Source organism: Montipora foliosa, chromosome 4 (genome assembly GCF_036669935.1).
Source record: "Montipora foliosa isolate CH-2021 chromosome 4, ASM3666993v2, whole genome shotgun sequence".
Lineage (NCBI taxonomy): Eukaryota > Metazoa > Cnidaria > Anthozoa > Scleractinia > Acroporidae > Montipora > Montipora foliosa.
The window spans coordinates 34,523,234-34,538,233 of NC_090872.1; the positions used below are offsets into that span (position 1 = coordinate 34,523,234).

At 39.2% G+C, this 15,000-nt stretch overlaps 2 protein-coding genes across 8 annotated transcripts in view; one reads left to right on the top strand and one right to left on the bottom strand.

Moving 5' to 3' along the window:
• Positions 1 to 13,767, bottom strand: part of LOC138000698 (potassium voltage-gated channel unc-103-like) — a 49,786-nt gene extending 36,019 nt beyond the window's left edge. The window contains exons 1-3 of one of the 5 annotated variants that reach the window (XM_068847289.1): positions 13,660 to 13,767; positions 12,638 to 12,835; positions 9,049 to 9,138 (exon numbers count right to left, since the gene is read on the bottom strand). In XM_068847289.1, the coding sequence (XP_068703390.1) occupies positions 9,049 to 9,111 (63 nt within the window). In that variant the 5' untranslated portion in view covers positions 9,112 to 9,138; positions 12,638 to 12,835; positions 13,660 to 13,767. Of the gene's footprint in view, positions 1 to 3,476; positions 4,694 to 9,048; positions 9,139 to 9,221; positions 9,407 to 12,637; positions 12,836 to 13,659 lie in introns of those variants that run through there. The other 4 variants (XM_068847290.1, XM_068847287.1, XM_068847286.1 and 1 more) reach the window with 4 other exon arrangements.
• Positions 5,253 to 15,000, top strand: part of LOC138000699 (neuronal acetylcholine receptor subunit alpha-7-like) — a 39,297-nt gene continuing 29,549 nt past the window's right edge. Inside the window, exon 1 of one of the 3 annotated variants that reach the window (XM_068847297.1) lies at positions 5,253 to 8,073. The gene's annotated coding sequence lies outside the window, so the exon portion shown is untranslated. Of the gene's footprint in view, positions 8,074 to 11,799; positions 11,935 to 15,000 lie in introns of those variants that run through there. The other 2 variants (XM_068847296.1, XM_068847300.1) reach the window with 2 other exon arrangements.

Genomic DNA, 15,000 nt, shown 5'->3' on the forward strand with positions numbered 1-15,000 from the left:
AACAAAAGAAAATTTATTTGGCCGCCATTATGAAAGAGGTCTATGGGCGGAGGGAAGGTGTTGTGAGTATAAAAAAGGCAGGAAACAGAGAGAGCAAAAAGAACAGGCCCCATTATACAACTGCCTTGAGGAACTCCACAATTGAGAATAAAATCATCAGACGCTTTGCCACTGATTAGAACACGCTATTTGCGATCAGATAGAAACGAATCAAACCATTTTAAGGTGGTGCCACTGATTCCAAAATCTCGCTCAAGGACGATTAGGAGAAAGGAATGCTCGATCGTGTCAAAGCGGCACTAAGGCCCAAAAGCACGAGAAATTTCCTTATTGTCCATATATAATAAGATATCATTCTGAACTTTCAGCAGAGCAGTTTCCGTCGAGTGAAAGAGGCACATGATTTCACAGTGGCCGAGCAGTTGCTGAAGTGCAGCCTTTTCCGCAACCTTAGAGATAAAAGGAAGATTACTGACAAGGCGAGAATATCATTGCTACAAATTCACTCTTCGCACTATGAAAAAAACTAACACTCATTGGAAAAGAGCAAAATACTGCTTTATAAATTGCATCTAATACAGCGAAATATTAGTTTTTAAGTACTACATTTAAGAACCACGAACTTGAAAACCTCTTCCTTCGTGCAAAGTGGAAAGAATCCCAAAATCAGCATTAAAGCACAAGCAGGGAGTCAGACCAAAAGAGAGATAAATTTCACTCTGGCAATAGCGGATAGCAAAGAAGCTAAAATGCCGAATATTAACCTTGATTCTTAGGAATGGAGATTCTACTAAGTTCATAAATGGTGGATTGGAAGAACTTGCATGATTCAAATTGGTCAAGCCAGGTCAAGTTTCGTTCATATGGCAATTCTTGCTGATTCTCCATCTAACCTTATAAAGTAACAACAAACAGCTTCGAGAAGAAACCTCAAGCTGAATATTGGCTTCAAAATTATAATTTCTCGCTTTTCAATACTGAAATGATGGAAGTGGAGATACGAAGGAGGTAAATGAAGTCATTTGTAACCTTTAAGCACTTAATTTATTGTGTGGGTAAAAAATATCAAGATTCTTTGTGATTGCAAATTGCAAAGTGCTACACGGCCAACGTTTGTAAAAACGTAACCCTTCCTTGTACTTGTACATTTTCATTGCCGTGACTTTGACATCTTCAGTTCCCACGGCCTGCTCCCGTCTGACCTTGTAACTCAGTCGGTAGAGCAGCGGTTATCTAACCCGAAGGTCGTGGGTTCAATTCCCACCCTGGTCAGAGTTTTTCTCTGTCCTTGTGTGGGCCCATTTCCATTAGTAGGGCTAACGCTCACATGGTTCATATGGGGTACAAAACTAGCACTTCACATTACGTCTTTTCAAAACTAAATTCTCGGCTCGCGCCTACAGTTCACTGATTCTCATAATCCAAATCATGCCAGTATTCCGATTTCTAGAAAAATGTTTTCAGTGAAATATAAGTTACATGAAAGAAAAACGAAATCGTTACCACATAACTTCCTAACAATGTCGTTTCTTAATTCAAAAGAAACTCAACTGTACTGAATTGTTCACAGATTTTGCCAAAAACAAACGCACACTATGCATTCATGCACACACTCGCAACTGCGTAGCGGCCTGAAAAACTAGAGACTTCAACGGGGTTTGAAACCGTGACCTCCTGATACCGGGGTGACGCTATAACCAACTTGAGCTTTGAAGCCACTGACGTAGGGAACTGGTCATTTGTGGGTTCAAATTTTCCGTGATGAATGAATCAACGAAAAAAATTATATGTGAAATGAATCATACATTTAACTGCGGATATGGAATCAAGGGAAGCTATGGCAGCATATGATCCCCTCACAGTTATGAACGCAAATTTAGCAATTGCAACAGCTGTTTATTAGAGATTAAAATTCGCTCCGTGTCAGACCAAGGAAACATGATATAAAAATTATATAAGAACTAATGAAAATTCAGTTTACCTTGTTCTTAATACAGTACAGAGCGGAGTTAAGTCCACTCGCTTTGCTGTGTAGTTGTAAAACGGTCGGATATTTAAATAATGATCAGCATTCATTGTTCATGTTCACCGAACGTTTTCAGTTGCAATAAAAGACATTTGAACGTTGAAAATCGAACAAAAAGCAAATGTCAGATAAACAGCCATGGACAAGAAGTTTCCCCACTGTGAAAATAAGATGAAATAATTTGACTGCTTCAGTTCAATTTTGCAAAACATCTTTGCTATGCCCATGTTATTTTGCTATCATATCCATGGCAATGCGACTCCCTTGTCACAAAAACTGATTTGCTTTGGAAACATGGCAAGAAACAGTTATTGTAACCTTTGCTTTATTCAGCTTATCTCAAAGTACAAAGAAGTAACCCCTTCCACGCTTTGCGGGACTATCCTGGCAGCACTGACAATCATTCAAACAATGATTACATAATTGGTTTAGCACTATTAAGTGCACTTCCCACAAAAATAAAACAAACAAAAAAACAAAAATCAAACAAAACAAAAGAATAAGGAGCGAAAAAAAAAAGCAACAAAGAAGAAGCAACAAAGACTTGCCTCCCGCTGTCCAAGAAATCGCTTTCAACTCATAACAATCAAATGCTTTACTTCACTGCTGAGAGGTACATACCAGGGGCCCGTTTCTCGAAAGTCCCGAAACTTTACGGGCCATTTTCGGGTGTGACCCTTCCCTCTGTATCTCAAGAACGGACAGGATTTAAGTCGTCAAACTTCACTGTCATTTTGCTTTTTTTACCTAGAAAACATGTCAAAAGATCGGCTTTCCAAAACAAGCGGTTGGCAGTTTCACAAATGGCTTTTCGGGCCCGAAAAGTTTTCGGGACTTTCGAGAAACGGGTCCCAGGTCATGTTTCGAGGTAATTATATTCATGCCTCGCCGCCGATTACGCATTAATATTAGCCCGCAGACAAAACAAATAGCTCTCTTACGCACCAATTCCTGCGATGGAAATGTTTTCCAAAACAAAAATGCAAAATAAAATACTAACTGATCAGCTACGAGGTAACTCGCCTAACAATGTTTGAGTTTCAAATTGCTTTTCCTCAGTAGTGATACATTAGGAAACCATTCCCAAACCCGGGCCCAAAGAGGTGTTTATTATAACTGTCTATTTTAGATGCAAAAGGCGACGAGCAATACATTTTCCTGCATTGACTAAACACGGCACAATAACGTTTTAGAAGTCCGTTCGAAAACTTTTAGCAAAACTATCACGGTTTAGGCCTAATGAGGAGCGCTACAAACAATAATTATTGTGATTTATACATATCTCACATGAACAGAAACATCTGTGTGCAAAAGAATGTCTGAACAGTATGCTAGATGTATAACAATGTAAGTTCGCTTCGACACTTATACAATAATTATATTTTTACTGTAGCTTACTGTCCCTTTGATTTGATTAAACATAAGGAGGCGTGAAGTTAGGGCAACATACCTGGTAGAGTATCATTACGGCTTTGATTGAATGCCAGATTGGACAGAATATGTTGTAAGGTCGTTCAGTCCTTTTCTTTGCACCTTATCGATTAACTGGATCGCCGGGAAGGATGCTTGGAATGATTCACAGCAAGACAGACGCTTATCACATTCCTTAATCATCTGTGTATTTTATGGGTATTTAATTCATGGACAAGATCGCTCCCGAAGAAAGAGATTACTGGTTAGAACAGACGTCACCCCGTTAGCGGAAAAAAAAAACGTCATAAAACAAACTTGACCACGTTCCAATGAAAAGCAATATCCAGAATGGAAAAAAATTTCCATATTTGATGAAATCAATTGCATAGATATTGACACAAGTCTCTAGAATACCTAAAAGCCAGCAGGGCATCCAATCTTGATAAGACTGCTGATTTAAAATATGCTGCTAGGGAGAGCTATTAATTCAACTCTAATCTTCTCTTATGTCAGATATTTTGTGCTAATTAACTGCAGCAATAAAATCGCAAATTTAGATTTCCTTTCTCCGCTTACCGTTGATTGCCGTTAGCTGGGGCATAGACCATAATGCATAAATGGTGGTTAAATAATCCAATATAACTTAGTAAGTATGAACAAAATGTTAAAAAAAAAAAATCTAGCTTTAGAACGAACCTCTTCTTAACATTTAGGCACACTGCCAAGGCATTTTGAAGTCTTGACAGTATGCTTAAATGCCTCAGACATTTAAAAAGGTTTCTTTCTCTCTTCAACAACAATTTCATTTCCACTCTCAGGGCCGTCTTAATTTTCGGGGACAGCTTGCTTTACTGAGTTATCAAAAACGTTGGTTACTGCCTGGTAAAAAGTCGGTGGCGGACCCTACATTGTCCTATATTTCCATGGATTCCAAAGAATGCCGCGTAATAAAATACACAAGCGCGCCCAATACTACTCGGTCAATAGTTAAGAATATCGAACAAGAAAATAATAGCGACCCGAATCTTCGTCATGGCGGTTTGAGGTCAAATGCAGTAGTTTCTCAAAGACTTTTGTGAGTATATGCCTTACAATGGCCGTTTTCACACTAGAGACGGATAATCCGTCTGCTACATTTTCCGTCTTGGTATGAATTCGAGACAGATAAAGTGTTTGAATTTCTCCGTCTCGAATTCACATCAGGGAGCTTAAGCACGCGCGTTTTTGAGACGCGGACGGCAATCGGATGTGAGCTGTTTTCCCTTTTAACTTGTCGTCACACAACGTACCACATTTACATTGCCAAGTATCTTTTCTCCATTAGAGAATAATTAGTATAAAAATATGGGTGACACCGCTATCCTGGCACTCGAAATGTTCTCTTTCGGTTGCTGTCCGCGTCTCAAAAACGCGCGTGCTTGAGCTCCCTATCAGACGGATAGAACACGGGTTTTTTCTCAGGCGCGGTTACAATTCCACCCTACCCAATACGGCATCTACGGCGTACTTTCTTATAGGAGAAAAAGAAAATTTGAAGACAATTTAACGCTCTATCGGAAAGCTTAGCGAATTACAACTCTGGCAACACTTCACGACAATTAAAAAATAAAAAATAAAACAATTTAAAAAGGGTAGCAAAAAGGGAGACTTCATTCTCCTTCCACGTGTTCTCTCTAGGTTTCTGTCCTGCTGACCTTTTGGCACCTGTCGACGCCATGTTTTCCTTCCCAGAAGTCAGTGCAGTCTTTCTAGTTCCAGGCTTTTCAGGGCCAAATGAGGTGACTTTATCCATCCTGATGTGAATTCAAAACGAATCATCCGTCTTGGACGGATGTTCCGTCCTCAAAACCCGTCTATATAGACGGATAATCGGACGGATAAAATAGACGGATTATTCGTCTAAAATGAACACCGTTCCGTTTTCACACTAAGACGGATTATTCGTCTTTAGTGTGAAAAGGGCCAATAACAAGCTGAATCATCTCGCCTTCTAGGATAACCTGGGCCCCTAAATTGAGCGCCGTTCATACTAGCTTCTTTCTTGAGGATTTGCCACGCCTTTGTCGCATTAAATGGCTTGGAACAGTCGCGAAGCGATTGCAATAGCGCGAATTCACATTTAACGAGGACGTTCTCGTTGCGGGTGCCGTCGTCGTTGCTAAAGCTCCGTAACGTTGGGTGGCAAACGGCTTCCATTTCATTCACATTCGCGATAACAAAAGAAATGTCGATTGGATGTTGAAGCAAAATTTAATTAAACGCTTTTAAACTCATTCAACATCGATTCAACTAGGATTCAACATGTTTCAACACCGATGGAAAAGGTTGGTAAAAGGTATCGACATTGCTGTTCAACAAAATCGAACGGATGTTAAAGAAAATGTTGAAGTTGTTTGTTCGGGTTTTACTGTGCACTTTATGTTCTGATCGAAACAGGTTTTTCACAACATTTTTAGCGTTTAATTCTGATTCTTACACCTACATAATTTTAAATTTTGTAATATACAATTGCTTGAAATTTACGTTCATTCAGACACGCGTGTGTTGGAAAAAATTACAGACAATTGTAAGGGAAATCACTTAAAATTTCCCCGGGCAAATTCTAGTGCAGCTTTTAGGATCCTCAAACTTTGTCAGTAAAATCCTTTGGTTAGCACACACAGTGCATTTTGCCTATCGACACACTCATCCGAAAAATTGGTTTTTGTCCTGAGCGGGACTCGGACCCACATGTCCCTGATTACTAGTCGGAAATGCTAAGCAACTACACCATCAAGGCTACCACGCTGGCAATGCAGCAGATTAATGAGGTGACTTAGCGGCGTGGGGATCCCTAAAAATGTGCTGTGTGTGCTTCTCTCTCTCTTCAGTTACATGCACGTATAGCCTTTTATTTGCCTCGAAATTTCTGACTTCCATTTGTTCTAAGCCCCGTCTGGGGTTATAGAGACAAGGGATCCCCACGCCGCTTAGCATGCCCGACTAGTAATCAGGGAGACGTGGGTTCGAGACCTGCTCAGGGAACACACCGTATCGTGAATGCATTCAAGATCGAAGTAAAAAATTTGAGAGAGAGGTGTGAAGAGAGGTCCGGTGGCTAATTCGGCAACGGAAATAGGAGCATGCTACAAAGACGTGAGGAAGCAAATGTGCAACGCATGGTCTTTAAATGTCGATGCGGACCACTTACGACGAGCATTTGCATCAGGAGACTGCACATCACATGCAGACGGCATTCTCGTCACTAGTGCCTAGGATCGACCCGAGGCTCTGTCGGAGAACATGCGCCGTAGGGCTCTTATAGCCAAAAAATGGCTAGTTGAACCTTACGGCACCTGGTCACTCCTCATGCTAACATGAATGCACCAATTACAGACGCTTTTGTTTATTCTTCACGAAAACCAATAAGAAAACACTGTTTCAGGGTTCCCCAGAGCTCCTCTCTCCCTAGTCAAGAGAAGAGTTTTGGGGTCGAGATTGATGCAGACGGGTGCAGAGAAGCAGTTATGCAAGGAAGGTGATGACTGAGGACTTTAAAAGAACTTAGTCTTATTGGCAAAACTAGGAAATTATGTCACTGCTTAAAAAAAAAAAAGAACAAACAAAAAAAAACTGCAAAGTTAAAATGTTATACAGCAGTTGGATAGTTTCGTTCAGTTTTTACAGCCCCTTGCACCAAAAGGATCGGAGCTGTCACGTTTAGATGCTGCCTGGTTATTAGCATGTATGATAAAATCAAGTGAAAACCATTGCATCAAGGTCTTGTCTTCTTTTTTTTTTCTGTAAAATTAACTATTGATTATTGATTTGTATTCAGTAAATATCATTTTTTGTACGACTTTGATGTTAGGTCGAATAAAATTATTAATGCGTTTTAGATTGAGAACGCATGCACCATTGCATATGAAAAATATTCACCCCTCGGGACTGCTAAAGAGCGTTAAAGGCAGCTACGAAGAAGCATGTTAAAAAGAAGAGACAATTCTTAGAAGATCTAGATCTCACAAGAATGCAGAAATCAGTGATCATGAGTAGTTTTCGTTAACATTATGAAAAATACCTATCGGTAACAAAGAAGCAGTATTCAAGTCAAGAATAATAGAGGTTTAATCGAACTGGTTACAAATCTAATAGTATGGTCATGTATTCTGGCTGGTCGCTGAGCTCTTAACTTGGGTCAAGCGCTTGATTAGCATGTTCTCGATGTAAACATTAGTAGTACCCAGCAAATTTTGCATTCGAACTCTTTTTAGATAGATGTTTGCAGCGTAAAAACGGCTCATTTTAAACAGGCCGTGAAAATAGGCAACAAGACTCACCTGAACCCAGTGGCCCTCATCTAATCCTGTCAAAGCAGGATGAGTTTAAGAACTGTATTTAAACTGGCTATGAACACATTTTGTACACCGAGTGGCATTTGTACAGAGTAACACAAGGCTTAATTAAATATGCATGTCAACACAATTTTTGCAAATGCTCGCCTTAGCCTGTTGAGAGGTTGCTGTGGAGGAACAACGATTAAATACTTCGTTTTTACTTAGCAGCAAGGCTCAAGGCGTCTAAAGACTGAAAATATCCCAGGGGATAGCGACAGGTCCCTGGTGTCTCCTGCTTTGTATCTTGGAATTACACAAGTAAGTTAACTTGAACTTAGGAAGACCTTAATTAAGGCGAAACAGACAACATGATGGCATTTTACAATTCACACACACTTCAACCTGAGTCGAATTTCGCCTCGCTAAACTGGCATAAAACACTCTTTTTTGTTTACCATTGGAGCTTGCTCACTTAAATTGGAGACATGGCACATAAAACTACACAAACGAATGCAACGTACAACGCGAAACGCATACTCCTTTGTTTCTCTCCTTTTCTTGCAGCTTTAACGACTCAATGTAACAAGCACTTCTCAAGTGAGCCCACGCAATACTTCAATAACCGAGAACGCAGAATTGTGTAATAAAAGAAGCAACACTCATGCAGAACAAATCGATGATGCATGAATTGCCATTTTGCGTACTAATTGCTTTCAACAGAAGGCAAGAAAAATAAACTTTACCGTTGGGTAGGATAAATGAAACACTAGAAGAGATTAAATTAGATAAAAAAAACAATCAGACAAATGTCATTACATCGAGGCTCATTTACAAAGTGTTCACAGTCGTACTAGTTTACCTACGACCGAATTAAATAAAAAAAAATGTTACACGTTTTAATCAAAATCAAGCGCCTTCGAAGTTATCAAAGAATCTATTGTGCGTGTTACCGTTATTTCAATCAACAAGGGATCAGTTGATATTCAGTCCACACGGTCAACGCGCGATATCTAACAAACACATTCCTTCACAGTCAGCGTATACAAACGGTCAAATGGAGTAAAGTATTAACGCAAATCAAACCATAATTTGGCTTACTTTACCGCCCGAACGCTAAGAGTTCATTCATAGATCGAGATCAACAACAAATTACGGTCTGCGTGACCGAGTGTTAATGGCGTTCGTGTAAACATATTGCGTGTCCGGTGCGAAGTAGGGAATAAGTTTTTTTGCCCCGTGAGAGTATAAAACATTGGTAATTCCAACTTACTAATCTATCAAATGTACAATTACCTTCACATCGGGTCTCCAGGCGCATTCAAGCAGTTCGTTCAAAGATTCTTTTCCCTGCGACATCTTTCTTCACAAGCATCTGTAGAAACCCTATGACCAGAACGCGCGAGATTAAGATTGATGAAGGACTTTTTCCGATTGTAGCGAAAAAGATTAGGTGAATAATTATACACCTGAATAGCCGATGTCTGAACTACATCTATTTACAGACTTACGCATCGTTTGAATAAGTAATTTTTTTACACAAAGGATGTTAGGATCATGTGAACACAACTTCACACAACATCAAGTGCTACTGCATTGTTGTGTTGTAGGACTATCGCTATGCGTTGTGACGTCATGGCGGTTTTCCTTGACGACACTGGCAGCTCTTGGTAGCGTCGAAAGGAAACGTGACACATCTCTCATGTGTTGAAAGGAGCTTGGTAAAGTAAATGAGAATCTCCTTGTTGAATGTTTTGGAGGGAAAGTAGTAATGTGATAATTGTCGCACACAAATGAAGCAGGCAATCCTAGATTATTTCTTGTTCAGTTTTCGCTTTCCTAATACTTTCGGTAATTAGTGAAATTGAGGTTTTAAAACCTTTGCAAAAACCGTGGACGATAAGTTTCACAGCGTTAGATCAGAGAAGATCGTGATCAGTCAAAATTGATAAAATAAATATTTATGAAAGTCAAGTTCACGACGATGAAACAACGCGAGAATGAATTTTTAACGATATTTCGGATGGCCAATACCAGCCTTCATCAGGTTTACTTGGAGATCTTATATATATTCACACGTTATGAAGCTGACATGTAATTAAAGAAGATTAATATTCATGGTTCATCATGGGTTACTAAAACGTTATGCAATACAACTGAATAATTTCCTACACACTTCAGCAGTACGTTTTGGTGCTTCTAAAAATATCTTCACTCTAAATATTTCCATAACTGCCATTTAATTTTACCAGGATGTACATTACACTCACGCGATTTTATTTACTATTTTCATTTAGCGCTTGCTTATCTGCCTTGGCCTGTTTTCATTCTGTCTTGTGTGTATGAAAAATTCTTGTTTACATTTCGCCGTCAATGAAGCACCATAATTTTGTATAATTTTACATGTTTAATTGCCGGTATTGAATATTTAATGTATTTATGTTCGATTAAAATCAGGTCAAGAGGACTTCCTCCACTTTTTTCTCATTCGTTGTAACTAAGGTCTTCAGTCTAAAATGAGTCATAAATTAAAAATAATAATAATAAGATAGAAAAGAAAAAAAAAGAAAAGAGATAGAAAACTAAAAAAAGACAATCGTTAAAAACAACATGCTTTGCCACAAGCTTTTGCTTTGCGTTTGACTACTAAATTATAAAGTCCACAAGGCGAAAGAGTTTTCGTTTAGAAAGTCATTAATTAAATGGCTACGTAATGAAATCTTGTAGACAGAGAAGTTGATTACACCGTGTCAGAGAAAGGCGACGGAGCGAGGGTTTTCTACCGGTAGCTCAGTGTCCATTCAACATTGTGGCCGTTTTGAGATGATATAATCAATGGGATTGACATAATGGAAGGAACCTGCTTTGCCTAATGGCATCACAGAATCAAAGGAGAACTGTCAGGGGCACCCAACGTCAACGTTTCGAAAAATATCTGTTCGGAAGACGATTTGAGATGTAGAATTTTCGGAACATTTGTTCTAAAATTTCTTGCTTGCCTGCCTGTGCAAGGATTTTCGAACGTCTAAAAAATGGTATAATTGCCCACTTTTAGCAGATTTTTACCCTTAAAAGGTCATCTAGAATTTTCGGGAGCCTTTTTTCTGGCTGAAATTTTCAAAAAGGTATCACTAGACCTTTCAGTTAGCAAATCCGATAAAGGGATAAAAATATGCCTATTTTATACCAAAATACGTGTAACAATGCTATGTTTAAGTGGTTTTGAACTATATTCTCGCTGGGTTCCCCTGAACTGTGAAGTAGTCGTGGATACATTGCTTACAAAATGGGAATTCTGTTGCGATCTCTGATCTCGCCGGGGCGGTTAGGAAATAATGACTGAATTCGTGTTTCAGTTTGATCTAAAAAGAATGCGTTATCATTGCCAGGCTACATTGACCAGGTCATTTTCAAATTTCTGAAGGCAGGGTGAAGGGTCCTCAACTATGTAAACAGCTACGAATGCCTCAGTTTGCGATAAGCCAAAACAAGGATTGTTTCCAAATCTTTTCAACCTTTCACGAAATCGGGAACGGACCATGAAAAATGCTGTATATAGATGCATTTTATAGATGCGGAAGAGCCAGGTGAAAATAATCGCCAACCAGTGGTTGTTAAAAGCCTGAGAAGTACCAGACGATAGCCATTTATCTAGGAAAGAATGAATGCTTGTTTGATTCTTATCCTAAAGGAATGCTCCCCTGTTCAACTAGAACAATGTAATACCGAAAACATCTGATAAAATCAGACAAAATTAAAAATTAGTTAATTTTTCAACTCAATACCCTAAAAGGTACCGCTAAAGCTCCCGCTGTGGACCTTTTAAGGCTAAACATACTGAGAGGTACCAAAACCGCTTTTTTTTAACCCCTAAAAGGTACGACGAGCACCACCGTTCTTCTTATCCCCCCCCCCCCCCCCCTCTCCCCGGGCGAAGAATATTTGCCACATCGATTTGAATTCAACTGAGTGAGTGACAAATTTGCATATTCTGACCCCTAACGATAGTCGTTTATACGCTTCGCGTATCCACGACTGAAAATGGTGCTTAAGTCGCCGCGAAGAGTACTGAATGTTCCGTCTTTAAAGTTTAACCATATGCATGATTAGAAGTTAGCCACTTTACGGATTGTCACAATGTTGGTTTGTAACCAGCAGTTCTTTTCCGACTAAAAAACACAGGTCAGTAAGTAATGGTAAGTGCAGTAAGTAACTTTATTTATCCAAATATCGCACATGAGCGAAGCCACGGTATGATCTTATAAATGAAGAAAAAAGAAAAAGGTTAAACAATGTTTGCAGCAACGATAGTTTTTAACTCGGTCTCTTCAGACCCCAGATGAAAGTAGAAAAATTTTTGGAGCCCAAAACCTTTGAAGGGGCATAAGGTGGGCCGTAGGAGGCCCCACGTAGGAGAAATAGTCAAAGAGATTGAATCAGTTAGCTCCGTTCACTCCCATCTTCTAGAACAAAGTTAACATCAATTGGGACAGGAGGACGCGCGGCGTAGGGGTTGAGGCTTTACTAAAAACGAAACAAGAAATGAGAATTTATTCAACCAGAATGGCTGATTTACCGTGCTTTTCGCTTCAAAATATTTTCTTTAAATCTTAAATCTCGCCGTCTTTTAATCGGCATAAAACGATATTTATCGCTCGATTACAGACCAACGGTTAATTTCACGTATAAGGTCAAGTCTTTGGAAAACAAAATAAAAATAAAGATGCGGTTAGCTTACTTGGTCAGTTATATATTTGTTAGGGAAATAACTCTCCTCAAGACGTTATCTGTCAATCAAATATGTTGCCTGTACTTATGTATCTAGAAACAAACTCCATTGCCTCTTATAAATGTTCATGAATGATGTAAAATCTGCTTCCGTTACCTCCCTTTTCTTCGAACTATATTCCTGTTCCGTGTCGATAAGAGCACTCAAAGTCTTGATCAAACGTTTACAAAACCACCAAATTCCTTGCTTTCGGAAAAAAGGCCCAGAAAATTACAGCAGAAATCTGACTTTTTACTTTCATTGACCTTTGTTCTTCCCTGCACAAGGTCAGTACTGCCCTTCATCACGTTTTAGCTAAAAAAAAAAAAAACATTCACTGCTACACGCACAACACCGGAACACATTTCGCCATATTGTATAGGAAAAACATTCCCTGATCAAGGAAAGACAGCCGGGCTCGGACCTTCTCTTCATTCAGCAGAAATGTGTAAGATGACGAGAAATAAAAAAAAAACAGGCCGATTACTGACGTCGAACGTTTGGAAGAAGTTCCGTGTCTGAATTTTCTCCGAAAGAGGGTGTCATCGAAATGAAGTCACTTCTCCTTCTTTGGAGAAAAAAAGGGAAGTGGGATTAGAGAACATCCGTAATGCAAGAATATTTATCAGACAAAATTCATTCACATACTTTCTTTTGCGCACAACTACATTGCACATCCAGACACATCTGTAAGTCACAACTAGTACTAATTTCTGGTTTGTCTGAGCATTCGAGAGACTTATTTGCGAAGTTGAAGTTATAAAGTTTTCTTTAGAGCTATTAAATCTTAAAAACAAACCACATGTTCTCCTTACTTTTACAACCGAATCACAGACAATTGCTGTTAATTGCAACCAGACCTTTACCTTGTCTTTTCTAGATGCAGAGTCAACTTGAAGCCAAAACTCTAATTAAGACCTTGCTGGAAACTAGGGAGCTCAGAGAACCGTGAAAACTGAATTATTTAGTAAGGTTGGACAACCGCTAATTCCTTCAAAATAGGTCCTTATTGAAAATCGTTAATTGTCGGTCACACCATTAAAAGTGCACCAAGCTATTGTAGTTCTAGTAAACCACTACTCTATAATAGCTACACCCGCAAACGCTTCACAGCCAAACAAAATCGAGCAGTCACTTACCCGCTAAATCTTCCTAAATGTCGAATAATTCATGGAGACGATGGTTCTAACGTCAACCGGATGAGTTTATGCATAGCCCTTCACTAAACACATCTTAATAAGGTTAGGTGTGTCGGAAGATTACGTAGCGATAACATGACGTTTCTATGTTAAAGGAAGCATCTGCAGTGTGACCAAAAGGAATATCCTTTGTCAGCTGTTCATTGGCTGCAATTAAAGAAGATGAGATTTAAAAATAGACAGTTTCTGCGTTGAAGCTGGAGCTAAGAAATCTCCTGCATTGCTGCAAAATGAACTCCACCTATATGGTCCCTGCTCCAACCACAGCACAGTAGCTTAGGATTCAAGTACTGATGTACAAATTTATTCTCTATGGTTTGGTAGCGCGGTCAAGGCTTTTGAGGAACAATCGGTTCGTAAGTGGTGATTGTTTGAATGAATCTTCGATGAAGAGGAAAAATGCCTTACCCTTTTCTGAGCTGGATGTGGGGTATTTTATTTGAAGTTTGAAAGAAACTCAAAACAACCCTACAGTTTTCTTGTGTTCATGGAGTTACCTATGGAACTTCAAAATTGAATGTACTGTAGAAATAGAAAAAAGACGAAAACTCTGCAGGGTTTAACTTTTCCCTTTCGCGGAAATACGCGTCAGAGATGCGTTGTTTAGTCGAAAACCAAAAAAAGGCCGCAAAACACCAAAGAGAACCGGTCCTCTCGGACGCATATGTTCTAGAACCATAGTCTGCTAATAATTAATTTAAAACTCAGTAGATCTGCAAGAAATCTTTTTTGGGAATTAAAAAAAAAATTGAATCTTCTTCTTTGGTCTGACTCCTTTTTTAAAGCTAAAAAGAGCCATACTCGCTTTGAATGGCTTTCAAGCTTGCTTTTTTGATGTTCCTATTATCGGGGAACCACATTGAAACCCGTTGCAGAGGCATGACGCATTCTGGGACAGAAGTGAGTTGAAAACAAAAATGCCTCGGGCGGATTCGGAATGACACCCCGGTGAACCCGCTAAGAGAAAGAGGCGTCTCCTGCCTGCTTGGTTAAAAGAATTTACATGGTTGAAAGAAAAAGATAAAAAAATGTACTGCGATATCTGTAAGTCAATGGAAACCCTTTCACAACTACAGGCTGTAACAGTCTTCAGAAGTCGGCCCTAGAAAGGCATCAAAATTCTAAAGATCACATTTTGAGTATCAGTGATCTCAAGCTTAGAAAAAGTTTTCAAGTGGCAATCAAACCCTGAAAATTACAAGGAGGCACATTGTTCAGCTTAAAACAGTGTACGTTATGACCAAGACTGAACAACATTGGTGCTGATAACTTTATTCCAAT